The following is a 26,455-nucleotide window of genomic DNA, read 5'->3' on the forward strand; positions in this document are numbered from 1 at the left end:
AAGTGCATTTTGCTGCTTAATTTATATTCCACAAACGCAAAATTAATCAGAATGCCGTGTTTCAACTAGTGGGCCTGCTGGGAACCTATTCTTGAAAAAAATATGTTTGGGTTGACTTCCGCTTTAAGTAAATACTTTCAAACGACAGTAACTATATGTGTAATGTTTTGGAAGTGAATTGCCCGACACTTTTGAAAATTGTGTACAAAGAAAGAGATTTGTTTCCATCAAATTTTAAGCATCTCCTTTCCATTTTGCAGATGATGAATATTTTTTTCTGGACCACGAAACAAAAATCTCCAAAGTTGCTCCTGATAGTTGGAAAAAGGGGCAAATACTTTCCTTTTTGGTGTTCCTTCGAGTCAAATTTTTTGTGGACGATATCGCCTTTGTTTTGTAAGTAATGGATGCAGAGCGAAGTCAAACCGATTCTGCTTCTTGCATGCAGACTTTCACCTGCTCCTTTCTTCTCCAGGCACAGACTGACTCGCCACCAGTACTACTTGCAGATGCGAAAGGATATCTTAGAAGATCGCATGTACTGCAATGAGGAGACTGGCCTGTTTCTGGCTGCCCTTGCTCTGCAGGCCGAATTCGGGGATTACATGGCAGAGGTACCAGACGCAAGAAGAACACTTCCTGCTTTATCATTTGGGTTCGGTTGTTATATCAGTGCATTGTTTCTCCTAGTTGTATGGAAAGAGTTACTACCAGCCAGAGCACTATGTGTCAAAGAGAATGCTTGAGAAGCTGGCTTTGCCCAATGTGAAAGATGAGCTGCCTAGACTGCATGCGAGGCATGCCCCGATGGGACCTGAAGAGGCGGAAACAGAATATCTCAAAGTGTGTTTAAGTTGACACAATGGCCGGGCACTATCGCTGCTTTTAACTAACTAACCATGCCCTTTGCTTCTGTTAAGATTGCCCAGCAACTACCAGAGTACGGGGTTATGTTCCACCGTGTGGGCAGAGAAAAAAGGCCTTTGATTGGTGAATTAGTTTTGGGAGTCTGTGCCAAAGGAATCATTGTGTACGAGATGAAGAATCAGGTCCGGACCGTTACCAGACGCTTCCTCTGGAGAGAAACAGACTCCATTTCCACTGGGGTAAAGAGAATTGTGTAAATTGATGAAATGTGAGCGCAAGAAGGTAATTTGAGACTATAATACTGGTTAGTACATCATAAGAATATATGTGTATATAGAATATATAAGAATATGCATATCATGCAAGTACAGGGGACAAATATCAGAGCAATGTGAGTGGACGATTTGTACGCCATCGTAATAGATTATTCAAACTTGATTTGGATCTACTTGCAGAAGTAATCCTGATATTTTGAAGTTATGTTTGCACAATTAATAACTTACATTTAACATGTTTTGTTTAATTAGTTAAATTTGAATTGAGCGTTATTATTATATTATTATTGAGAGTCATAATGAGCGGAGGAATGATTTTTAATGAAGAAATGCATTTTTTTAAATGTATCTTCATTAGTGCCTGAAAACAAACAAAAAAAATTATTTTGTCTAACAAAAAATGTGTAATTTAAAAAAAAATCTTTGCACAAAAACAGTGTATGATCTATTGCGATTGTATCCGAAAAACAAAAATATTTTTTTGTCTAAAAAAATCTTTTTTTTTAACCCATAATACACACAAATGTGTCATTTTGGCATAACAAATGCATACAAAAAGATTTAATTAATTTAAGTTAAGCAAACGTACCTCCAAATCTGTCTTTCATTATTTTTTTCTGAATATACAGTATATTCATTTTTATTTGTATCTGGAAAATATATATATATTTTACGTCTCTAAAAAAGAAGAAAAAAAAATGGATACAGGTTTTTCTTGGACAGCGACGACAAGCACTATAGCATTACCGCAAATGGTTGTTTTCTTAGCATTCTTGCATTAAACCAACATAAAATACATTCTTGTATGATTAATTCATACAGTTTGATAAACTGTTTCCATTCCCCAGCGCCGTAAACTGATCATCGAATGTGGCGGACCAAGCGGTAAAAAGCACAGTTTTATAACGGAGAGCTCAAAAATAGCGCAATACCTCCTCAACCTCTGCTCCGCACAGCACAAGTTCCACAGCGAGATGACGTCACGGCAACTTAACCACAGTATGATGCCAGGTAACAATAGAGAGAACAAGCAGACCAAGAATTGTTCTAAAAGTGACACTCACTATTCCGTTGCCCCTTCCAGATGAAAACATGCATGTCTATGCGGGTTGTAACCTGAACCTAAAGGGGATCTCATGCTCTGAGGGCATGCTGAACCACGTCGGTTTAGCCCCGGGTCAACCGGATCCGCTGTCCAAATCTTGCGAGGACCTGAGCGCCAAGCTGGAGGCACGACTCCGCCACCAGAGAGAGATGAGGAGGGAGATGAGCAGGGAGCTCAACAAGGAACCCCCGGAAACGGGAGAACTCAGGGATTTGAAAGAGCGTCCGTACTGGAGGTAATGGCATACTGTATATTGTCATTCTCCGTCACTTTGCAAAATGAAAGTTCATTTTTTTCTCTATGTTTTTTTTTAAAGTACGCCAGAGTCGATTCCAAGAATGATGTCCAGTGTCTCGCTGCAGAAAGACTCGGATACGTCTTCTTCTATACGAGGTGAACATTTTAAATAGGATATATTTAAGGCTTTTTCCCATGTTGCAGTTCGACTTGAAAGCTACTAACACAAAATGGGAGTACAAAGAAGGCCGAGAAATTTCCCAGCTCTGACGGTAGTATCACAACTGTCACAGGGTCAGGACGGCGCTGTGTGAAAGAACGTTGAAGTTGAATCATTCTCAAGCGCTCTTGTGTTGAAAGTGGTTTGTAGTTGTACGACATATTATTTCGTTTCGTGTGAAAGACAATGCGTAATCATGCTAAAAAATGAGCAAGCAACTACCAAATGGCCATAACAACACTACCTCTCACAACTTTGCACTTGGCCAATTTGCTGTGGTTCATTTGGATTTTGAATGCTATTATTATAATGTTATGTGTTAAAATCAGCAGAAGGTGCTGAGTCAGGCTAAAATCCATAATTCCTTCATTTGTGTACTGTAATTTTTAATCAATGGTGACTACTATGTAGTTTGCCCCTTCTTCAGCATTTCACTGAACCTGATGCTTTATAGAGGTATAAAGTATTTTTTATGGTTACCCTGACAACTAGAGTTGGCAGCTGTTAGAAGCAACCTTTACAGTGTCTAGTCAATTTGTCACTTCTGTTCAATATTTACAGTTGACACACCCACTAGGTCTTCACCAGAGAGAGAAATTATCTGCGTAAGCCTCAAGAAGGATCCCAAACTTGGCTTTGGTGAGCTTTCCACAAAGCACTTACCCATGAGCAGTTATGTAAAATTCATGAGAAGAGACACTCACCTAATTCTTTAAATGAGTACTTTTGTCTCTGACTCCGCCGTGGTCCCGTTGCAGGCTTTGTGATTGTAGGCGAGGACAATACAGGTAAACTCGACCTTGGTATATTCATTGCTTCTATTGTGCCAGATGGACCTGCGGACAAAGATGGAAGGATCAGACCGGGTAGGATTTAAAAGTACATGCAACTTACTATGGATGAAAATTAGATCAAAATGATTTTCGATTGATGATTTTTTTTTTTTTAACCAGGTGGGCGTCTCATTTCTCTAAATAAGACCAGTTTGGAAGGGGTAACATTCAGTGATGCTGCTGCCATCTTACAGAGTAGTCCTGAGGAAGTGGAGCTGATTGTGTCCCAGCCTAAACGTAACATAAAGCTATTAAACCCAGACATTATTGTTCACAAATGTACCAGCACTTGTGTCAATATGGTTGTTTTTTCCATAACCAGAGTGTCTAAAAGACAGCAAGAACTCCCTGTGCCAAAGCACACTGGGCTTGGCACTGGAAAGGAGCTTTGGCTCTCAGACCACCCTGAGTGGCACAGAGTACCGACACGCCATGGATGAACTGGAGGAGGCCATCACTCTGTCCAGCATGGCCACGCCCAAACAAAACAGGAAGCTTCACATACCTGTGGTGCGAATACATGACGCACAGGTTAGTACAAAAATGTGTCAATGTGCTTTTAGACCACATGATGGGAAGCGTTTTTCTATCTGGTCCGTTTCAGTTTTCATCAAGTGCCAGGATTGCCATACTAAATTCATGAAAATAATATTTTTAATCAGACTTTAATCTGTTAAATAAGGTAACGTGTCAGACAAATTAGGTTACATTCCTTTGGGGGGGGCATGGCAGTCTTCATACAAAGTCGCTTTTAGTTGAAAATATGCTTCCTCTTTGTTTGAAAACGTGTATACAGTTTTTCAGGTTTTTTTCCCTCTGTATATGCAGGACATGTGTTCTAGGTCTACCTCTATTTTAAGTCTAAAAAGTGGGGAGAGGTTTATAGTGGAGCTGAAGAAGAGCGGCGGGAGCCTTGGCCTTAGTGTTGCCGTGAGTAAAAAAAAACCTCCTCGTTTCTTTTAATGCTTTGTGTGCTCAAAGCAGCGTGTGGGACTTGTGTGGGATTTTGTGTAACTATCATCTATAATTGGCTAATTATGTCTTTGTGTCTACAAAAGGGAGGAATTAATACAAGTGTGAGATATGGTGGCATCTACATCAAAAGTCTGGTAGTTGGAGGTGCTGCTGAGCAGGATGGACGCATTCAAATTGGTAATTCTTTCATAGGTGGTGTATACATAAACACATAATATTGTGTGTTTGTTCTTCGGGGCTTGACTGTTTTTTTGTTTTTTTTTTAGTTATGTCTGTATGTACAGTATACGTTTACATTTTGACACAGAGACATTATGTTTCTGCTTGTTCATGCTCCACATACCAGGATCACCTCATATTTGATGACATGTCCGTCAAACACGCACGCAGATACGCATAAACACACACACACACGCACGCACACACCAACACACACACACATACATTGATGTATTGATGCTGCTAATGATGACGATGATGCGATTGGTGTGTTTGCATATGACAGGTGACAGACTGCTGGAGGTTGACGGCTCCAACCTGAGGGCAGTGACACACCAACAAGCTGTCGAGTGCCTGAAGCGGACTGAGGAGGTCGGCATGTGCACATACACGCATGCGCATCCGTACACACTGTAACATGCATTCTGACACCAACATTCAGTCAAACATACTAGGGAATCCAACAGACCCTTTTGTCACTGAGTACGTATTGGGTTTTTTTGTAGGTAGACTTTTTTGGTCCCTAAAAATATGACTGTAGCCAATAATGTGTTAGTTCTCAGAAGGTAGTAAAAACAAACACACACACGCACACACACACACACACACACGTTATCGTTGCTGAATACTTTTGCTATATCACTGTTTACCGCTTGCGTCCCCGCTATATCGCAGATTTTTTTAAGCAATCATTTTTGATGGATGCCCTTCCATGTAGGAAAGGAGAGCCACAGTCGCTGATGCACTTTTCAGCTGTTCATTGAGCGCCGACATTTTATGCTTGCAATTTTTAGGCTCAAATACATTTACAATGTCTTTCAAAAGTGCTTTTAAAAAGTTTGGACGTGTGTTGAAAGCAAAAGTCTGATTGACGCCAATCAGGTTTTAGTTCTCAGAGAGTAATACAAACACACATAGGCACACATATTTTATCCAGTATCTCGATAAGCATCACATGTAAAATAATGATTAAAAAAATAAAAAATAAATAAATATTTACTGTTAATGGTGTCTTTTAAGGCCCAGGGAACTCATATCACACATCATAGACCAGAAAAAGGAACAGAAAGTGTAGACTAATAAAGTATTGTGATAGGTGGTGAACCTGCTGCTGGAGAGGGAACCAACAGTCATCTTGGAGCCCAGAACCGATTCCCCCCTCCCACCCGCCATCTACAATGCATCACAAACTCAGCCCTGGGGGGTCTCCTTGGAAACAACCTTGAGTGGCCGAGCCAAGGACTACAGTTTTGTGACTGATGGTGTGTGTGCTCACCAAAGAAAAAAACAAGAAGAGTATTAGAGACACACGCAAACACAGGCCTGAGGTGACTGTGAGTCATCTGACAGTTACATTGTGGTGGCTGTCAGAGTCATCCGGGGCTGACGTTGCTTTCTTCCCTTGAGACAATTCACGGTCCAAGTCTCGTTAAAACTACAGTCCACTGCCTCTATAAACCTTGACCACCGCATACCGCATAGTGCACATACTATTATTAGTTATTTTATCCATCAATGCATCCGTTTCTATAGCACCTGTGCTCATTTGGGGCACAGGTGATCTGAAATCTATGCCTGCTAACTTTTGAGCAAACAATCTAGACAGCTTTCTAGGCAATCACAGTACTTATTTTAATTATAAAGGTATCATACATTTTAACACCCAAAATCAGTTGCCTACTGGCTAAAGTGCCAAATATTTAGTGTTTTCTTAAAGCTTCAGCCTTCCTTTACCCTAAATGCAACCTCTAACTAATGTCACTGCTAACCCCCTTTACTGCAAGTTTTCCATTATTTAATTGTCAAAATGACTGTTTTTTAAAACAACAATCCTAGGGCTGCCCTAAGACTTTTGCACAACACTGTTTAATATATCATATCATATCATATTAATGTATCAACTTTTGAATGTTCTGTACCAGAAATAAAAATGACCTGCTTGATGAATCTTCTCAAACTTTTTTTCTAGAAAACACGCATGAAGTGATCCTGAAGAAAAATTTGTCAGGTCTAGGCTTCAGTTTTAACATTTCCCAACTCAACTCGGGGCAAGACCATGGCAGCGTGGTCCGCATCAAGCGTCTGTTCCCGGGTCAGCCGGCCCATGAGAGTGGTCTCTTGCAAGAAGGGGACATCATTCTGTGCGTCAACAAAGAGCCCGTCAAGGACCTGTCCTACCAGGTATGTTGAACTTATTTTGCAATGTCATCTGTCCCAAAAAATATTGCAAAACATCAAATTGTTTGAAATGAGAAAGGCTCAGGGAAAACAGCCATCTTTTACCAAGGTTGGATCTATTCCGTGAAGGGGAGGGAACAGTCTCACAAACATCATCGCTGTTCTGGGTGAAATGTATATAATGGGGACATGTAGGCAAACCATACATTCCCGAGCCTGGAGGTGGTATTAGAGGCAGGATTGCACCTATGTAAAATGGAATAGTGGAACTCTGCGAGACGAGTGTGAAGTTTAATTTGAAAACAATACCTCTCATCCTGTTCCGCTTAGCAGAGATAATGATTTTAATGTTGTTCATTTATGTCAGCCGGTGAGAACGTGCTGAATCATGCAAGCGTGTTAAAAAATAAAAAACAAACCTGAATGGGCGTCAGTACCAGGGAGTGCAGCTTGGCTACATCATTGGTTCACTAATCTTTTAATCTAATGCTACCCAAAATAGCAAGCTGGTTGTGTCGCAGTGTTTCGGTGTGTTCTGACAAGGAATTACCGTCACACAAACACTGGAGTACATCTCAGGTCATGAAGATGATCCTGAATTACCTACACTATTTTTCTTTGCTATCTTAGAGGGTTTTGTTCCTGCTACGAGGTGCCCCATCTGAGGTTCATCTCTTGATTTGTCGACCCGGTCCAGGAGTGCTGTACGACGCTGATGACAACACACTGGTGAGTAAACCAAATCTTAAAGGACATCTCCTCGCCTAAAATGTGGAGAGATGACTAACTTCTCTTTGTGTGTTAAGAGCCCTGCACCCACTCGGGAGATCCGATCCCGGTCCCTGGACATCCGTCTAGGAGACGACTACAGCCAGCTTCTTAAATTCCAATTTGATGTCAACATACCTGCTCAGAGTACAGCTCCCGCACTTGAGGAGGAACTGACCGACACAGCGGAGAAAAGCCCAGAGCCTCCGGCTGTTCCAAGGTTCTTTGAAGGACAAGAGAGGGAGGTGCAAGGCGAACACACCCCTCCATCTTCGCCTCGGGCAGGGTCACCTCCAGTGCCAGCCTCTCCCACGTCGCCTCCAACGCCAATCTCACCGGCTTCGCCCGCTTCTCCCAGGTCACCCGTCTCACCTCTGGTCTGCTTTCGACCAGCTCATCAAGAGTCGCAGCTGACTGTCGATAAAGCAGAAGAACAACAGGAAGTAGAAACGAAGAAGGCAAGCGAGGATGGGGAGGAGGCCGTTGCAACAAGTTCAACAGCGATATTTGACATCTTCCCGAAGACTGCTTCAAACTCCATGTATGCTAGGTAAGAAACTATTGACAATATTGTATTGTATTATAATTATTTCTGGAACTTCTTAATGGCCTCGACTGACAAAACGACAAGCCTTCCCTTAAACTAATGTATGTTTGACATCCACCAAAGGCATGATTCTCTTTGGAATCTTGCTGAACTAAAAGGTTTGGGAAATTTCGTAGACATTAATGCAAGGGTAAATGGTTTCCTGATTGACTGTTGATCAGTTCAAGGGTTAGGCCTTGTTCAAAGGCAATTGGCTCAACCTTTCCATCCTGATCTTCCTAACCAGCTTTTTTTATGTTGGACCAAAAGTTTAGCAATGGGAGATGGTAAAGCATTGTCTGCAGAACGAATCGTAGAGCCGAATGCTTCAGTAATGTCTATTGTCCTTGCTGGTTGTTGGCTTACTCTGGATTAAGTAGCCCAAACTGATTCAGGTCGTTAAAAATCTTCTCCTTTTGGAAAAGAATAAAAGTGACTCTTTTTCTTTGCAGTGGTGTTCGAGAAGAGGCAGATGGAAGTGTGACCTACTGCCTTGTGGGAAATGGACTGACTATAATGGCAGATGAGGAGTATTTGACCATCAGTTCCACCCTGGAGCAACAACAAAGTTTTCAGTCCAATCAGGCCACTCAAACGCCGTTATCAAACCTCACAAGCCTCAGCTCGCAGACCCAGACCACTTCGTCGAGTTTCTCTCAGACTCCCAACACTGTGTCTGGTCCATCACAGACCTCGAATACTCCATCAAGTTTCCCTCAGACTTCCATCAGTCCAACTCATCTCTCTCAGACTTCCAACACTCCACCTATTTTTCCTCAAACCTCCAATACATTGTCTAGTTTCAGCCCAAATACTACCATGTCGCCTCTCAACCTCTCATCTGACACCTTGACCACTTGTGCCCTCGCACACCCGTCTCAGCCGCTCACAACGCAGCCGTCCAAAGCCAAGCACTACCCGCTGCAGGAGGGACAGCAGCTTCCACTTCAATGCAAAGCCCTCCCGAAAAACAGTCAGCCTGCTGCCGGGCTCCCTCAAAATCCTGCTCCGTCGGCGTGTCCCATCACGACACAGATAATCTCATCAACACCTCCTTATGTCAGCACAACTCCTCCCACCCTTCCACCCACAATAATGCCTCCACCTGCTCAGAGTCATGCACAGCGAAGTGAAGAGCCAGAGAAGAACGAAAGGGAATGCAAGGATGAGGATGAAGAGGATGAAGAAGAGAGTAGAAGAAAGGTCATTTTGTTCACCAAAATGCTCTCATGGTCTGACGGCCACCTCAATTAATGTTTTTATCAAGAACAGAATGTAGAATCCTCTGTGCATATTGTGGAAGTGATTCCCTTTTGATCCAAGTTTAAGAGCACTCATTTTTGTGTCATTGGTTGTTTGTTTGGTGCTTTTCAGGGATTGGTAAAAGAATTTGAGTTGACCGTCCTTCTGACCAAGTCCAGGAGTGGAAGCTTTGGCTTCACAATCACCCGAAGCAAACTGGACAACTGCTACTACATACAAGAAATACTGGACAACCCAGCAAAGTCAGACGGACGCCTCAGAGCTGGAGACCGGCTTATCACGGTAAACGTCAACTTGTTTGAAGGCGTTAGTCACTATGTTGATTATTTTCATCTGGTTCCATCGTCTCCAGGTAAATGGACACGATGTTACCAATGTGGCAGATGAAGTTGCCATGACGATACTCAGGTCCTCTCCCAGGAGACTCAGTATGACTCTGGGCAGGGCTGTTACCAACCTAGTGGCACCCCCTTCTTGCGACAGCCTGCCTGATATTGTCCTCTACAAGACACCTTCAGGACAACTCGGTAGGAGCAGCTTTAGTTAGGACCGGGCTTTCATTCTTTAGTGTACACATTATTATATCGGTGAGAGGACAGCACTGTGGCCTTGTGATTGACCTCTCACATCATGAAAGTTCCAGTTCATCTGGCTTCTTTACATTGTCCAGAAACATGATGTTAGATTAACTGAAGACTTGTAGGTTTCAAAGTTGGTTTTGTCTTAAGTTTCTATTCTCCTCATTGTCCCAAATCAACTGCATGGCACAGATTCGGCTCACCTTAGCTCTCGTTGGTATTCATGTTTTTTTTTTATTGGCAAAATCAGCTAACACAAGGTATCATTTCCAGTACCTGGTCAGCCTGGGTTATGTGCGTGCTTAACCATTACAGGCATCTGTACTTTATAGTAAATTTTTACTCCCACATTTGTACACTCTTTATTTAATCAAAATAGGCTTGTTGCTTTTTTCAACCTTCGATGATAACGACACGTAACAGAGACATAAACAGAGAGAGGTAAAGTCAATCATAGTTGAGATCTTGAGTGATGGAAATGTTAAGGTCTTATAAGGTCGAACAAAACAGGACGAGCAGCACATTGAGGAACAAGAATCTGCGGGGAGCATTATTGATGATACTGCAGCAAATTCGGAGAAGCAAGCCACATCTGGCCAACATCATAGGGGTGACAAACCACTGCGAGTTCTTTTGAACATATTTGTTTCACCATTGACATGACTAGAAATGACGGAAATACACACAGCCTGAGCGCTGCAGTATTATACTCCAGAGTGTACACCATGTTGCAGCAGTCCATTCTTTGTGAAAATCGACCACCTTATACCAGTCAAGTTGACGTAAATAGAGCCATTCCAGTGCAGTGGAAAATCGATACAAGTCTCAACCTTACGAGTACGACTGACTAGCATTTGTGACTGCTTCCTCCAGGCATTAAACTGACCGGTGGCATTGGAAGCAAATGGCAGGGCATTTACTGTCTGGAGGTGGTGCCAGGCTCCCCTGCCAGCGAAGAAGGCACCGTGCAACCCAATGACAAGATCCTCTACATTTGCGGCAGGTGCACTCTGGGAATGACCTTGGATGATGCCGTCAAAGCCTGCGAGATCGCCCCGCGCAAAGTCAAACTCAAAATCCTGAGGTCCGTGCCTACTCGGGGGGCCAAATCGCAATGAAAGAAATAGACGAGACACACAAACCTGATAGAGTCACTCTGTTGTTTGTGTCTTTCCTATGTTCCAGAGATGACCAGCCAGTGACGCCCAAGGCCAAATGGAACGGTGAGGAGTCTGTGAAAGATTTATGAGATGATTTCATCTGCTTCAGTAAACCTGAGGACAAACATGAGGGAGAGTTTGTTTGTGAGAAACACAGATGCCGGGAAACCACATATGTTTGTGTTTAACTAAATGATCATTTAAGTTCAATCATTAGCAAAATGGTTTGGAGGGGAATGAGGTCATTGTCTTTCTGACCCTTTTTTGGGTACTTCTTTTACAGGTCTGTTTGATTGGAAAAAGGATAGGAAGTTCTTTGCTCGTTTTGAAGAGCCTATCTCGCCTGACAAAGAATCACCTCCGGAAGATGGTGAGAAACTCTCCTTATCGCTGTCATCCCACCATATCTTTCCATCAGCACATTCTTGTTGCTTTGAATGAGCTTGGTTGGCAGAGTGATATTGTGAGTCTGTGTGTGTGTGATACCTACAGTCGTGCAGTCCAATACACCAGTGGAGTCCAGAGGCTTGCTAATTATTAATCCTGCAGCGAGGGCCCAAGTTCTGTCTGTCATCATTCAGAACACACACACAACTTGCACACTCACCTACACACTCATATACACTGTCCTGGTCTCTGGTGGTCTACAGTGCAGGTGATTCAGTTGCTTGGTGACAGTACCTGCAGCAGGGAGGGAGACAGCGGACAGCGTCATTTTGAAAAGACCTTGTCTTGTTCACTTGTCATAGAAGAGGTGCACAGCCATCAACACTTTCAAATTTAGACTGACTGAGGGTTGAGATATACGGTACCTTGTTTTGGTTCTTTGTGGCACTGTCTCTGCAATTGAATTGGTTCAAATCAATGAGGATTTTTCTTGTATGGGGCACTGAACTTTGGATGTTAATTAGCTTGGATCAAATGGACCGGATCAATAATTGTGTGCAAGTACTTTTGTCTACAATTCCTGCTGATTCATACCTAATCTATTGCTCCTTTTTCCTTGCAGTTGAAGTTGTCAGTAGAACTTTTGGCAACTTCAGATGTCTGTCTGTGGTTGACCAGCAGGATGTAAGTGTTCTTCCTCTTGTTGTAACTACACAACATTATTTTGTGTTTTTAGTATGTCATGCAACCAAAGCTTTACCACTGCACAGTATCTTGCTTGCTTGGTTGATTTTCCGTGTCCCAATCCAGTATTACTGCATAAAACTAAATAATAATAATAATAATAATAATAATAATAATAACAACGCATTAGACAGAACGGAAAACACTAACAAAACAACAGCTATGAAACAAAATTGTAGCATGTGGTATTAGCATGTGTGTTTATTTTGTCATTTCCAGCCATATATTCTCAAAAATTAGTGACTTGACATATTCGAACCCTGGCTGGCCAAGTACTGGAAATGGTAGTACCGACCTGGTTTTGTCTATGGAAATAGCGAGTAGACCAGTGGTGAGCCTAGTTGGTACTTTGCAGAGGAAAAGTTTACGCCCTGCATGCAATATTTTTACAGGAGATTAAGTACGTAGGATTCCAATTTGAGATATTCACCAATAAGAGTTCCTCTGTCCTTTTGTTACATTGCTGTCCCTTCAGAGTTGCATTATGCAAGTAGAGTTTACCAAGCCAGAAGGAGGCGGCCTTGGCTTTGCTCTGGTTGGTGGGACCAATGGCAGCATGCTCAGGGTGAAAGAAATCTGTTTAGGCGGAGTAGCTGAGCAAGATGGCAGGTTAAAAGTGGGAGATATTCTTCTAGAGGTAAGAGTATTTGGAATATGTTCCTTCCTGTTTCTGGTAAAACCGTACAGTATATCCCAACTGTGTTTAACCAGGTGAACGGTGTCATTGTGTCGGGACTGAGCCACAGTAAGGTGGTGGATATTCTGCGTAAAGCCGAGGGCACAGTGCAGCTCACCATCTGCAGGGACATCCTGCCGCTGACATATTCCGAATCGCCTACGCCACCCAACATGGCCACGGGTGCCGAGGCTGTCCTAGCTGAGCAGCCAGCTCCAGTTACCCCCTCTGATGCCTCTTCCTTACCTGACGCCATGATGAATAAGCCAGTGGAGCGCCCCCCTGGTAGGGGTCTGTGCATTCTGCATATTCTTTCTTCAACCTGTTCAACATGAAAAAAAGTCATGTCATGGTTGAGGATAAGCGGCTCGGATAACGGTTGGTTTTCTTTACATGCTGTTCCAGAGCCGATTGCAGAGTGTGTGTTTAATGAATCGGGTGTTTTAGTCACAACGCCACCTCCTCCTCCACGACAACTGACTGTGGTAATGGATGAAACGCCAATTATTCAGGTAGAACTTATGAACACACAGTGGAATTGCCAAAGGCAAACACAATCAGTTTTGTGATGCTAGTCGACATTCAGGATACTCTCATTTAGCAAAATTACCTTAGGACATAATGTAAAACTAATTTAACTAATCCATGTTTTAAGTACAATTTTAACGTTCTTGTCATACCATTGTAAAAACAAATCCTTTGAAGATTTTCAAGAGGTTCTCGTAGAGCAGTACTGGCACATCACATTTTATAGGTCAGGCTGGGTTTAAATAAGTGCGTCTGTGAACTGGCTGTGTACAGTAATTGTATGTCATCTGCTTGGTAAATTTATTCATGTAATCAATATTGAATTAGTTGTATTGTATAATCGGAAGACCCTTTCCTTTATCACAATTTGCATAGGTTAGGTTTATAGTGAATTACGGAATAATATTGTAATCATTATATTTTTATAATCACTGTTACTCTTCTGTGGTGTCTGATCACGAAGACTTTTTAAAATATGTTAATCCTTGAGATGCTCACTGAGCTGAAGTCTCATAAGATTCGCTAACGTCAGATGATGACGGTGGTTGTGTTTGACTTTTGAAACCTATTTTTCCAAAACATTTCAGTAGAACTCCAAATTTCACAACCTTGGAGGTTTCACTGTACATGTGTAAGTTGTCCGTAAACATGTGTCCATAATTTTAATGGTTGCATTTTTTGCCTGCTGGTCTGTGTACTAGGAGAGCTGTGACAGCACACCTTCTCATCAAGCTTGCTGCCCGTCACTGAATGTCACTGAAATGTTGCATGGAGCTTCTGACAGGTAATAATTTAAAAACTACTCTTCCCTTCTATCATCCACCTCATTTCATTTGCATATTCTTTTTTTTTTTTTCAGTTAATTTGAATTATGGTAAATAATGAGATTGAAAAGTGACAAATTTTGTTAATTTTTGTAGTTGGGCCACTTTTTCTTTAGTGCCTGATTTGCTAAGAGCCAAAATGATGGGCGCTACCGGTGAATATAAATTTCATGCTAGAAGATGGTGTGCACTGTTGGCAATCGGTGTAAAAGTGGTGGGGATGGCTGGACTTCAAACAGGGTTTTGCGTTTTAAGGAGCGGTGTGGGTTTTCACCTTGGAACAATTAGGAGAGCAATGAGGTTTGGAGTGATGGCATTGGAAGTGTTAGTGGAAGACAAACATATTACTAAGTACCAGAAAAGAAATCTATCGCTCCAGTAATTTTGAGGAAGCTGGGAAGTGCATTAAAGCCATTTTTTTGTTTGATTTAACTCATCCCAAGAGTCCATTTTGTATAACATTTAAAATTTGGACAGCACACGCCAAAAACTGCCCTGGAACGTGCACTTAAATGACTCAGATGGAGGGAAATGCATAGTTGAGAGGAGTTTTATCAATGGTGTCAGCCCTTAGATCATTCAGAAGCTCCAAATTGTCTTTGCTGAATAGACAATATGTCAATGATCATTATTGTTTTTATCATTTCAAAAGGGGTAAAATGCACATGAAAGATACCTTCTCCTCGTCGCCTCTCATTCTGCCTGCGCCTCCTGATCATGGTTACGCATAGTGGTGCCATTCGCGCCTGTCTTTCAGACACAGTACTGGATTTAATTATGAAGAATCGTCCGTCCTAATTTGTCTCAAATTTGGTACAGTAAACCACATTGTGCACATTGAATTCATCTATTTGCATATATTCCTCCCAGAATGCGCAAAATGAACTGCCTGGCTATTAAGCGCATTTAGCAGATGCAATCTTGGGTGCACTGGGTTAGTAAATCGGCTTCCACATCTGTTTGCATGAGCAATCAAGTCTTAACTTGTTTTTTTTCGCACACAATCCTTTAGTAAACCAGGCCCTCTGGTTTTTTTGTGCTGGAGTTTCCATGTTTACCACAGGGAGGCAATAGAGTGCAATGAACAAAACCACCAACTTGGCGAAGGTAGATGCTAGAATTGACGGGCAATGATGAATCCCTACTTATACTACTACGGTACTAATAAACAAATCAAATATGTAGAAACTAAATTAAAAATACAATTTGGGCAGCATGGTTCACTAGTGGTTAGAACACCTGCTTCACACTTGAGAGGTCCAAGGTTCGAATCTCGGGCCCTTCTGTGTGGAGTTTGCAGGTTCTCCCTATTGCTGTGTGAGTTTTCTCCGGGTAGTCCGGCTTCCATCCATATTCCAGAGACGTGTGTTGCAAATTGTCCGTAGATGTGAAGAATTGTCTATTTATCTTTTTGACTACCTGCAATTGACTGATGACCAGTGATGGGTATACTCCACCTCTCTCCCAGAAGTCAGCTGCAGGCTCCAGCACACCCGTGGCCCAAATGAGGACAGGCATCGAAAATGGATATGATAAATTAAGATCACAAAATATTAATTACAGCCAAGGTCTTCTCAATACAATGTAGTTCTACCCTATAAAACCAAAATAAAATGAACTCATAAGTGTCTCAACAGAAGAGCAGAAGTGTCACAGTATTGAGATTGACTTGTACTCCAAACCCTCACAAAGAATAATAGATGATAAACAATAGATATTTTAGCATGGTGTTGTATACTGTATTCTAGGTGGAAAGGTCGCAGGGAAAGGAAGCTCAGCCTTGCATGATCTCAACTGGTCCTACCTACTGAAGAATAAAAATGGTGTGGTCTCCCCCCCGCCCCCTGACTCCCCCAGGAAACACACTGTGACCAAACTGCTGGACCGATCGTGCAAAGGCATCCGGGAACCAGAGACAGACGGCTGGAGCAGCGACGAGGAAGAAGACAATGTGTTTGACGCCAATGCTCACCAAACCACCTCGCCGCAGATAGGTGTCTATTTCTCCAATTACAGTATGCAGTATACATTACTCACAAAACGTTAAGAGTAGTCCAACTTTTGGGTGAAATTTCAGGACAAAAATAAAATACACTTTGACCTGAACAGGTGAATTTACTTTTCACCTTATACATACAGTATGTACATATACTGTATGTATGCAGTATATAAATATTTACCTATACTGAACATAAGTACGTATAAATACATGTATACATCATGTACAGTAGATACACTAGGGATGGGCGAGTACCGATACCAGGTATCGCTATCGGTGACGATATGGGCCTCATTTCAAAGTATTGTACTCATATTGGCAATAGAAGTATCGTCTTCAGCCTTGTGGCCGTTTTACGATATAGAAGAATTGACAATTGCCATTGATTTCGTGCAATTTTCAGGAAAATTGCTATATTGGGATATATAGGTCTTCTTTAAAATTATCTGTCATTGTTTTGGGGGGAAATTGTATTCATCAAACGCACTAGTGGTATCACTACTTGGTATCGGTGACTACTCAAGAATTGAGTACTCATACTGGTATTGGTCTGAAATAAAGTGGTATCGAACATCCCCAATATACACATATACATAGATACATACATATTGGGGTTTTAACAAAACATTTTTTATAAATCAGTCGTGATCTAAAAGATGCGAGTGCATCAAGTTGAACTGAATTGAAAACGTCCACTTAAAAATATACCGAGATACAGATGGAATTGTCTTTTATTGGAGAGATACAGTATATCTTTGAAGGAAATGCACTTTCAAATCGAACCATCCTTGAATTGTTTTGCACCCTACTGTATGTATCGAGATACGTATCGAATCGTCTTTTATTGGAAAGACGTACACCTCTAATAGGTACACTGCACATACTTACAGGTATATAATACAACATTTTCATTTTTATTAATTTATCCTGAAGTACTGAATGTATATTTTATCCTCTGCCCAGGCCCACCTATAGTATCAGAGGAGGAACTGTCCAGTTTAGCCCTCATTAGCCCATCTCGAAGCAGCCAGTATTCAGGCTCCAGGGTCAAAGCTATCATCCAGATTCTACAGCATCAATTAGACCAGCAGGAACTGGTCAAAGAATTCATGGTGGGTTCCACTGAACATTGTCCAGCACATATTGCTCAATGGGACATTACAGTACCTGCGTGTTAACGTCCACACACTAATGTGACCTCAGGCTCTGGAGCACCTAAAGCCCTCCGATGACTGTGTGGTGGGAAAAGCCCCTGAGCACAGAGACAAGAACCGCTACCGAGACATCTTGCCCTGTGAGTCATTCACCATTCAACACGAATTAGTTTTCCCCATTTGCTTAAACCGCCACGGTCCAATTATAATTCTGGGACACTTCTCTTAGATGTCGTCCAAGAACATGAGCAAAACAAATTGTAATTACTCTAAGAGATGTAGGTCAATGTCTTTTATTAATGGAGTAGCTTCAAGGGCAGACAGACAGCAGACATTACGTGCTGTCATTCCAATTATGTGCTTCACAGTTAGAAAGTCAATGTTAGACAAGACGGAAACTAGTAAGGCACACAAAAGATTGTGATGTTCATTTAATGGAATAAAGAAAAGCATGCAAGTTGATATTCAACACATTATCATTACGTAAACATGCACAATGAGAACCCATACAAGAGCTTTAGGAAATAATTGGGTTATTACAAGTGTGATAATGGCCAGTTTTATTTAAATAATATATATCGATATCATTTTGATTGTCAGTTGGACAGCGCTGGAGATATGTTATCTCTCTAAAGCGGAAAACAACCCGAACATATTTTTTTTCAAGAATATGTTCCCAGCATTCCCACAAGTTGAAACACAACATTCTGATTAATATTGTGTTTATGGAATATGAGTTAAGCAGCAAAATCCACCCTTTTTAGCCATCTCAGGGGGCGGCCATTTTGTCATTTCTGTCGACTAAAAATGACATCACAACTACTCAGGGCTCAGGTAACGACCAATCACGGTTCAGCTTCAGAAAACAGGTCAGCCGTGATTGGCCGTTACTTGAGCCCTGAGTAGTTGTGATGTCATTGTTTATTCCACAAAGGCAATATTTATCAGAATGCCTTCTTTCAACTAGGACTTGCATAGAACATATTCTTGAAAAAATATGTTTTGGTTGACTTCCACTTTAAGCAATTTTGCATGGTCTCCAGAGCACAGATTTTTACCTTCATGGGTCTTTGAACGTAATTCCTGCGATAAAGACGAGATTGCTGTTCTGTATATCAATCCCTCCCATTAAACTATTTTTGCATAAGGAATACAGAACCACTGCAGATGACCAGGACAGATTAAGAAAAAAACATTAGGAAAACAAAGTGATTTGTGGTTATAAACTATATGAATAATGCTCCCCAACACACACATATGAGAATACAGTGCTTTCTTTTGGTTGAAAATACCACTAAATTGTTATAAGAAGAGGCACAGCATATGTCAAAAGGTGGCCCCCTGATGTATGTGTCTAGGTGTTTTTACACACTGAATGTCTAGGGCACAGAAAAATAAACGCCTATGAGATAATTACATGTTGGAGTTTTGCATGGGATTTGTTGGGAAAAAAGAGAAAGCAAAGCATACTTGTTCAACCATATTAAGACAAACATGCAGCACATTTACTCTATAGCCTCCAGAGGTTTGTTTTGGGGGGCGGGTGAAGGGGGTCAGAGATGAATTAGCATGCTGACAAAGATAGTGGGCCTCAGTGGAATATGGCTGAACCTCACCATATGCCCTCTACTATGCCTGTTTGTGCATAGACAGCAGGTTATTTACTCATCCAATCCATTCCTTGCATTTAAAAAGCCACTTTCCAGTACATTCCGAGTAGGTGGGGGACTTTCTTGGTAAACACTTTGACTCTATTAGAACTTTGTTACAGACCTCAAGGCTGTTTGCTCAGTTTTATTGAGTTATTGCATGAGTTTTGGCAAAACAAGATGACAGAAGTGAGGAAACTATCAAGGATCTGTTGCAGCAATGTTTGCTTTGTTCAATTCGGAAACACACTGCACACTCACACTGGCTGTGTGTCCTCTTTTCCATCCACAGATGACAAAACCCGCGTCACCCTCGGGGAGAAGCGCGACTACATCAACGCCAGCCACATCCGCATGCAAGCGGGAGGTGAGGAGCTCGCCTACATTTCCTGCCAAGGACCGCTACCCTCTACGGTGGGTGCCTTCTGGCAAATGATCTGGGAAAACAAATCGGACGTGATTGCCATGATGACCCAAGTAGTAGAACGGGGAAGGGTGAAATGTCACAAGTACTGGCCCGAGAAGCCCAACGAACCCCTGGACACGGGCAAGTACCACGTCCATCTGGTGAACCAGCAGTGCTTGGAATATTTCCACATTAAGATCATCCGCATGGTGGAAACAGAGGTGAGGGATGTTCATGTCTCTGAATACGTACAGCGGTACCTCGAAGTTTGATTCGATCATCTTCCATCTATCCATTTTGTAAAGTACAAGCAAATCCTTTCATGCCGTATGAATTGATGAAGATTTTGGTTGAGCTCAAAGTTGCACGGGCGTTTGAGGCGGTCAGACTTCAAGGTACCACTGTGTTTTAATCTAACATTATACTTTACTAATGTACCCTTATTTGGATTGGAATAATGCCAGACAGCTGAGACCCACATTGTCCATCACCTGAAGTTCACGCACTGGCCCGATCACGGCGTTCCGCACTACTCCGAGCAACTGGTTCGCTTCATCCGCTACCTGCACTCAGTGCACCACCAGGGGCCCGTCACGGTCCACTGCAGCGCCGGCATCGGACGCTCGGGTGTTCTCATCTGCACCGATATCATCCTCAGCCTCATCGAGAGGGATTTGCCTGTGAGTGACAAACACTCCATTAGCTGCATTGTCTTTTTCACTTTTTATTCTCAATGTTGTTCATAACAGACGACTGCATCACCGATAGCCGAATAAATCAGGCGTGGGAAATTTGCAGTCCGTGAGGGCATTTGATCTACTGTACCATTCTAAACGCAAATAAAACCTCAGAGGTTATAAGAAAAAAAGCCCTAATCATACAGCCCACAAATACTTGTAATATATAATAATTTTAACTAGTATGACCCTCAGGCTTAAAAGTGACCCTAGGCCTAGATTAATGCAAAAGTCCATGGACGACCGCATCCGTTTTCTACAGCTCTTGTCCTCACTAGGGTTGCGGGTAGGTGTAACATACGAGCTGACCTGACTGAGAGGTGGGGGTCGGAGTGCAGAAAAAAAATCCCAAAAATATCCATCTGACCTGTTTGTGTTTGTAACAATTTGTTACAATATTATTTTATATACCAGACACTGGCGTTAACACCATCTTATTATCTTATTTACGGGATGTCTTGTCTCTGAGTGAAAGCGCACCATGCTGCCTAAAAGGCAAAGTTGGTCTCCTAATTCCGTTCTGACGCAGAGGTTTTTGTAAAATCTCTGTGTGAAAGGGGCAAAAGTTGAATAAAAATCACGGGCTTCATTTTTTTGTGTAATCTTGCTAAAAAATAAATGAACAAACTAGCATACAATGAACAAAACAGTCTCCATCCTGATAAAAATACAGTGGTGCCTTGAGATATGAGTTTAATTTGTTCAGTCACATGACCATGTGTGTAACTCGAAACACTCTTATGACACATGAAGTGAATGCAAATGCTACTAATCTCTTACAGCCCACCCCCAGCCCCCAATAAACATCACATTTTTGTACTGTGTTTTATTCATATGAAAAATAGCAGTGTTATGTTATGTGTTGTAAAAACATACAGAAATGACGTCTTTCCATCTGTAATTCAATGAAATGTAAACAATTTTTGCCACATTATTTGATTCAATTCAATTTACATTGTGCATCACCTTCGTGTATGCGAGCCTTGGCCACCTGGAGTACGACATGGAGATGGTCACAGATCCTCAGTAAACTGCAGTTATATTAATCTTCTTTTACAGAGGATAAAGAATCTATGCCTGTGAGTTTTGTTAAATTGCCTGTGCATTGCGCCCCCATTTGTGTTCAAATATCCTTAAAGCTGAAAGCATTACAATATTTAGCCTGTCCATGGTGTTTTGAATTGTTTGTTAGCATTACGCTAAAGCGACGTGGTTATTTTAAACACACAACAAAATTCTCTTTGTTTTATATTTAGTCTGACAGGGAGCTACAACTGGGTGTGGCAACAGAGCTAAACGTTTATTTTTTTGGAGATGTGTTCACTATATGCCAAACTGCTGCTTGTTGTGAAGTGAGTTGAATCACATACAGACAGCACTCGTATCTCAAGTTTGCGCTTGCAAGTCAAAGCAAAGAAACCGGCCGAACAATGACTCAATGTAAGCCGAGTCACTCTTATCTCAATGCACCGCTGCGTAAATTACTTAGTGGGGATAATGAACAATAGGCATGACTGAGCCTGTGCGTGAAGCCATCTGTCTCCTTGTGCTCAGATTAACGTGAGCGACATCGTAAAGGAGATGAGACTTCAGCGGCACGGGATGATTCAAAACAAGGTCAGTGTCATCGGAGGGTTTGAAGTTGAGGCTTTGAATCAAGTCAGCTTCCAAAAGAGAGACCTTTTTCTCCTTCTTGGTTTCAGGAACAGTACCTCTTCTGCTACAAAGTCTGGTTGGAGGTTTTACAGGGCATTTTACAACTCCATGGCACCCAGTGGCAACCGGAAAGTCCCCAAGACCACAAAATAGTTTGAATGTTGACGTTTGTGCGACCACAAGCACTGGCAACACCTTCTTCTTGAACTCTTGTCTGTTTTCATACCGTGTGCTGTCTAGTTGTATGCAGGAAGAAAATACACTTTTGTTTAGCCTAGATCTCTTAAGGGAATCCTTACGTATTTCAGGCTTAGTGATTCGCCTTACGCCGCTATGATTGCGTTCAACGTAAGTCTCTCCGTGGCATTTCATTTGCAAATTGCCATCGTGATAGTCCAGCAGTATTTTCTTCGGTAGGAACGCCACTGAGGTAGCGTAGGATCATCTTACCAAAGTTTATTATCTGATAACTTGATGAATGTGAGTTTTTATTTCATAAAGTGCATTTGTAGCCTGGAGAGAGAGTGAGAACAAGGGCAACACTATTAATTCTGTAAATCACGCAATTGAAAAGAATCAAGTGCCTTGGAATCGACTCTGAGCTGCTATAGTCACAAGTGGACGGGCCGAGAGAGCGACGACACTGTTTGAGAGCACTCACGAGACCTTTGACTGAATGTGCACTGTTTTTGTTGTTTAATGTGGATGTTTGCTTGCTCCAAATCGCAGGCAACACAATGATAATATTAGCTTGAGTTAATGCAAGTCACAGTGTGAAGATGGTACACTTTCCCTGTTTTATATGAAAACCACAAAAATTGTACTTTAAACCCCTGGAAAATAGCAACATAATGCATTTGAATACATTTATACGTTTTCAATTCACTCTTTTTGCTAAAGGCTTAAATGCCCATTGTTGCAAATGTGATATTTGGGCTTTTTGGTTGAATTTATGATAATAGCCTCTATCTGTATTCACTGGCTATTTTAATACAAAATCAGCCATAATGCGTAACTGAATGAGTGAGGTTTACACTATGTACAGTGCAACAAAATAATTTGCTGGTTTGTACCTCGACTTTTGGATGCTTGTAGCTGCTATAACCCGCGCATATGGGATACACACAAACACGCTTGTAAATGCTGCCTCAGGACTGGAGGTCATATCTGAGTGCTCTTTTTACACCATCTGGAAAAAAAAATCCCAACTTTTTCCTGTGTCGCTAAAAATGGCAGCAACACAGACGAGGAGGGACATCATCTGTGAAAACCAGGGATGTCCAAAATCTGACCCAGTGGCCATTAGCGGCCTTTGCATGTTTATCTTTACTGCCCTGTTTCCTATTTTGTTACAAAAACATGGCACACATCAAATAGTTTGGTGGAAAAGTTAATATTACGTAATTACTTTTAATTAAAAAAAAATACAAAAGTAGACTGTAACAAAATAGCACCCTTTTTTTTTTATATATTTATAAAATGACTGAAAAATTGTCACCCCTTTTTCTTTCAAATTTTTTGTTTTTTTAACGGAATGTTTCAAATATCAAACTACTTTTTCATTGCCATTTTTTTAAGTTGAATGTAATGTAGGCTATTTGGGGTTTCAAAAATTGTAAAATTAAAGATACCACTTTTTTTTAAAACATTTTAAAAATCACACTGACACTACTAACTTTTTTCTTTGATGAAATTTTGAGGGCTCAGCTAGCATGACGACCTCCATTATATTGGATTTCCGTTTTTAGAGTCATCCCTTTTACACTACCGTTACATGGAATAATCCCACGTGTTTTTTTTTTTTTTTTTAGTCCGATTTATGTATATACAAAATTGACTTGACATGGAATGGGTATCATTATGTGAAAGCACACACAGGTGCGGTATCAACCCGCCTTTACTGGGTTCGGTGTAAAAGCCAATGGGGGGTCAATGCCGGTTGTTCTGCTAAGGCAATTTTACAGGATCTCTGCGTGAAAGAGGCTACGCATTCAAGCACACACTCGCTCACACACACACACCAGCTCTTATAGTGCATGCACACTCTCAAAGGAGTTGACTTGAACATGATGTGGAATGTAACGAAGCAAAGCAATACTCTCCAAGGGGAAGGGCAGGCTGTTGTGGGGGTTTGGTCCATGTGGTGGCTCCAGAGCCATCACTCTCAGTAATGTGAATGCTTTTCCCTCAACGCTGCTTAACGTCTTCTCTCCCTTTGAGATCCTTCAAGCAAGAAAGCACATTTGCGGTTCCGTCTGGGAAGAAATGCATCGTGTACTGTGAAGAAGAGCAATAGCATCGTGAAATGTAATAATCCTTAATTGCACTGCTGCATATTTATTCTATCGATGGCTATCTTGTCACTTGCACCAGCCGCTATGTAACCCTTGACTGGAACCACCTCTCTTAATAAAAACTACTCGAAGACGTGCTTGTGTGTTTGTAGCACCCCTTGATACCCCAACACGGTGTAATTCACCTCACAGAGCACAATGGAGGAGGAGGAGGCCCTAAATCTAATTCCACTGAGCACCTCTCCACTTTTACTGCAGCCTATACTCCCTCTCGGTTTTTACTGCAGGGTAAATAAGCCGCTCTCACAGAGGGCTTTGTGACAGCATGGAAACACAGCGCACGCTCCGTACACACATGAACCTGATGCTGAGAGAGAAAGGGGGGATTGACTCCCTCACTTTCTGCCCGTGTGTACAACCGGCGGGCTGTCATTCATCCCCAGTCGGACAAGCCAGGCAAATATTTGAAGCATGTGTACTCAGACGTGTACCACTTTGCAAAGAGGGTAGAATCATTGGTTAATAATGACACCGACGCTATTGCGTGTGCGATAAATCAGTCAGTCACATGCTATTATAAACTGCAAAAGTGCGAGGTCACAACTTTAATAGTAGCATTGAAGTCAACAAACGCAATTTAAATCATTAGACATTTGCAGACTGATGTACAAAGCTAAACATAGGTTCACTATTTGGCAAGCGGTAAGACGTTAATTGCAATCTGGTGCACTCTAACAGGTATCATTTTTCCAAAATAATGTACCCTTGAATCAGGTGTCGATTACAAAGTAATAGAAATAGAAATAATACATTGGTTAATAGTGACATTTTAAATGCTATATAAATTATATTGTCGAGACACAGCTTCACTGAGTGAACGCACTATTCAGCATACTAATTCTTTACTCAAAAGTCCCAGTTTAAATTATTAAGTATTATATAACCATCAATGTGCCATTATTGTAGTCCTTTCGCAATATAGGAGAATCAGGAACTACTTTAAGTGATCTACAGTATAAATAGCAGAGGGAAATATGGCATTATAGGGGATGTTTATAGGAAGTTTCAGTGAGGGGCTGTGATTTAAAGGTGGCCGGGAGGAAGGTGTCGACACGAGCTTACACGTAAATCATGGAGCTCCCTCTTGGGCACACAGTGTGTAACACTGTATGTCTAACACACACTTCCTCCCCTGTCAACTTTTACCACCACGTCGAGGGGTGTAATGGTTACGGACCACATAAATGGTGGTAACCGATGCAAACAAGAAATCATCAACATATGTGTGACTTTATTTGGAAATCCTATAGTCCACTTCCATGTCTTCTCCAATTAAAGCTTTTGGACATAATCCTTAAACTTTTGCACCCGTGAAGGATTTTTGGCAAGCACAACAGAATGGCAAGGCTAACACATTATTGCCATTGGTGCTTTTTGTGGGTGATTACAGTGGATATAAAAAGTCTGCACACCCCTGTTCAAATGCCAGGTTTTTATGATACACTAAAATTAGACTAAATGAAATCATTTCAAAACTTTTACCCATTATTGTGACTTATAATGCGTCCAACTCAATTGAGAAACAAAATATTTTCGAGAGGGGCTAAAAAAACAATAAACAACAGAGATAAAGTGACTTCACAAGTGTGCACACTGTCCTATAATTGGGCATGCGTCTTAGTTCAGAAATTACCAATCACATTCAAACTCATTTTATGTGGGAGCCCGAACACACCCGCCACCATCGAAAGTGCCTCTGATTAACCCCAAATAATATTCCGATGCTCAAGTAATTTCTATTTTTAAATTTTTTGCAACCACAATACCTTATTTTAATTTCCCCTTTTGAAAAGATTTTTATTTCCATTTGAGTTGTTGACATTTGTGTGTGTGGATGTTATATTTCCACACTATAGGTAACACAGCTGTAACTATGAATCTAATTTGCCCTCTAATTGGCTGATGATCACTAGATGGTGTACCAGGCCTTGTGAAAAAAAATTTAACTGGGGTACGCTTCCCACAACCCTTATGAGAACAGGTCGTATTGAAAATCAATTTGATCTATATTTTGAAACCATTTTGAATTGATCGAACTGTCACCTTCAGAAAACTGTACAGGCATTGTTTTATTAAA

At 41.5% G+C, this 26,455-nt stretch overlaps 2 protein-coding genes across 3 annotated transcripts in view; one reads left to right on the forward strand and one right to left on the reverse strand.

Moving 5' to 3' along the window:
- The window catches only part of ptpn20 (protein tyrosine phosphatase non-receptor type 20), a 33,312-nt gene extending 8,857 nt beyond the window's left edge, over positions 1 to 24,455 (forward strand). For both annotated transcript variants that reach the window (XM_086046044.1, XM_086046043.1), the window contains exons 12-47: positions 261 to 396; positions 476 to 614; positions 691 to 843; positions 921 to 1,106; positions 1,991 to 2,153; positions 2,227 to 2,482; positions 2,564 to 2,640; positions 3,266 to 3,343; positions 3,463 to 3,570; positions 3,658 to 3,774; positions 3,860 to 4,068; positions 4,366 to 4,467; positions 4,596 to 4,689; positions 5,018 to 5,103; positions 5,828 to 5,993; positions 6,701 to 6,912; positions 7,540 to 7,638; positions 7,716 to 8,227; positions 8,716 to 9,466; positions 9,638 to 9,808; positions 9,879 to 10,053; positions 10,978 to 11,188; positions 11,290 to 11,327; positions 11,548 to 11,634; positions 12,274 to 12,335; positions 12,871 to 13,032; positions 13,107 to 13,356; positions 13,477 to 13,583; positions 14,301 to 14,383; positions 16,281 to 16,417; positions 17,386 to 17,534; positions 17,626 to 17,716; positions 19,518 to 19,852; positions 20,096 to 20,311; positions 21,923 to 21,985; positions 22,072 to 24,455. In XM_086046044.1, the coding sequence (XP_085902170.1) occupies positions 261 to 396; positions 476 to 614; positions 691 to 843; positions 921 to 1,106; positions 1,991 to 2,153; positions 2,227 to 2,482; positions 2,564 to 2,640; positions 3,266 to 3,343; positions 3,463 to 3,570; positions 3,658 to 3,774; positions 3,860 to 4,068; positions 4,366 to 4,467; positions 4,596 to 4,689; positions 5,018 to 5,103; positions 5,828 to 5,993; positions 6,701 to 6,912; positions 7,540 to 7,638; positions 7,716 to 8,227; positions 8,716 to 9,466; positions 9,638 to 9,808; positions 9,879 to 10,053; positions 10,978 to 11,188; positions 11,290 to 11,327; positions 11,548 to 11,634; positions 12,274 to 12,335; positions 12,871 to 13,032; positions 13,107 to 13,356; positions 13,477 to 13,583; positions 14,301 to 14,383; positions 16,281 to 16,417; positions 17,386 to 17,534; positions 17,626 to 17,716; positions 19,518 to 19,852; positions 20,096 to 20,311; positions 21,923 to 21,985; positions 22,072 to 22,182 (6,092 nt within the window). In that variant the 3' untranslated portion in view covers positions 22,183 to 24,455. The remainder of the gene's footprint in view (positions 1 to 260; positions 397 to 475; positions 615 to 690; positions 844 to 920; positions 1,107 to 1,990; positions 2,154 to 2,226; positions 2,483 to 2,563; positions 2,641 to 3,265; positions 3,344 to 3,462; positions 3,571 to 3,657; positions 3,775 to 3,859; positions 4,069 to 4,365; positions 4,468 to 4,595; positions 4,690 to 5,017; positions 5,104 to 5,827; positions 5,994 to 6,700; positions 6,913 to 7,539; positions 7,639 to 7,715; positions 8,228 to 8,715; positions 9,467 to 9,637; positions 9,809 to 9,878; positions 10,054 to 10,977; positions 11,189 to 11,289; positions 11,328 to 11,547; positions 11,635 to 12,273; positions 12,336 to 12,870; positions 13,033 to 13,106; positions 13,357 to 13,476; positions 13,584 to 14,300; positions 14,384 to 16,280; positions 16,418 to 17,385; positions 17,535 to 17,625; positions 17,717 to 19,517; positions 19,853 to 20,095; positions 20,312 to 21,922; positions 21,986 to 22,071) is intronic.
- mapk8a (mitogen-activated protein kinase 8a) overlaps positions 1 to 26,455 on the reverse strand; it is a 78,353-nt gene that overhangs the window by 23,503 nt on the left and 28,395 nt on the right. The window contains exons 2-8 of the mRNA XM_086046054.1: positions 20,123 to 20,309; positions 12,246 to 13,393; positions 12,077 to 12,104; positions 11,872 to 11,945; positions 11,247 to 11,378; positions 7,816 to 8,091; positions 3,409 to 3,540 (exon numbers count right to left, since the gene is read on the reverse strand). The gene's annotated coding sequence lies outside the window, so the exon portion shown is untranslated. The remainder of the gene's footprint in view (positions 1 to 3,408; positions 3,541 to 7,815; positions 8,092 to 11,246; positions 11,379 to 11,871; positions 11,946 to 12,076; positions 12,105 to 12,245; positions 13,394 to 20,122; positions 20,310 to 26,455) is intronic.

The sequence above is a fragment of the Filicampus tigris genome, chromosome 11 (genome assembly GCF_054856515.1).
Source record: "Filicampus tigris isolate MCC_2025a chromosome 11, RoL_Ftig_1.0, whole genome shotgun sequence".
NCBI lineage: Eukaryota > Metazoa > Chordata > Actinopteri > Syngnathiformes > Syngnathidae > Filicampus > Filicampus tigris.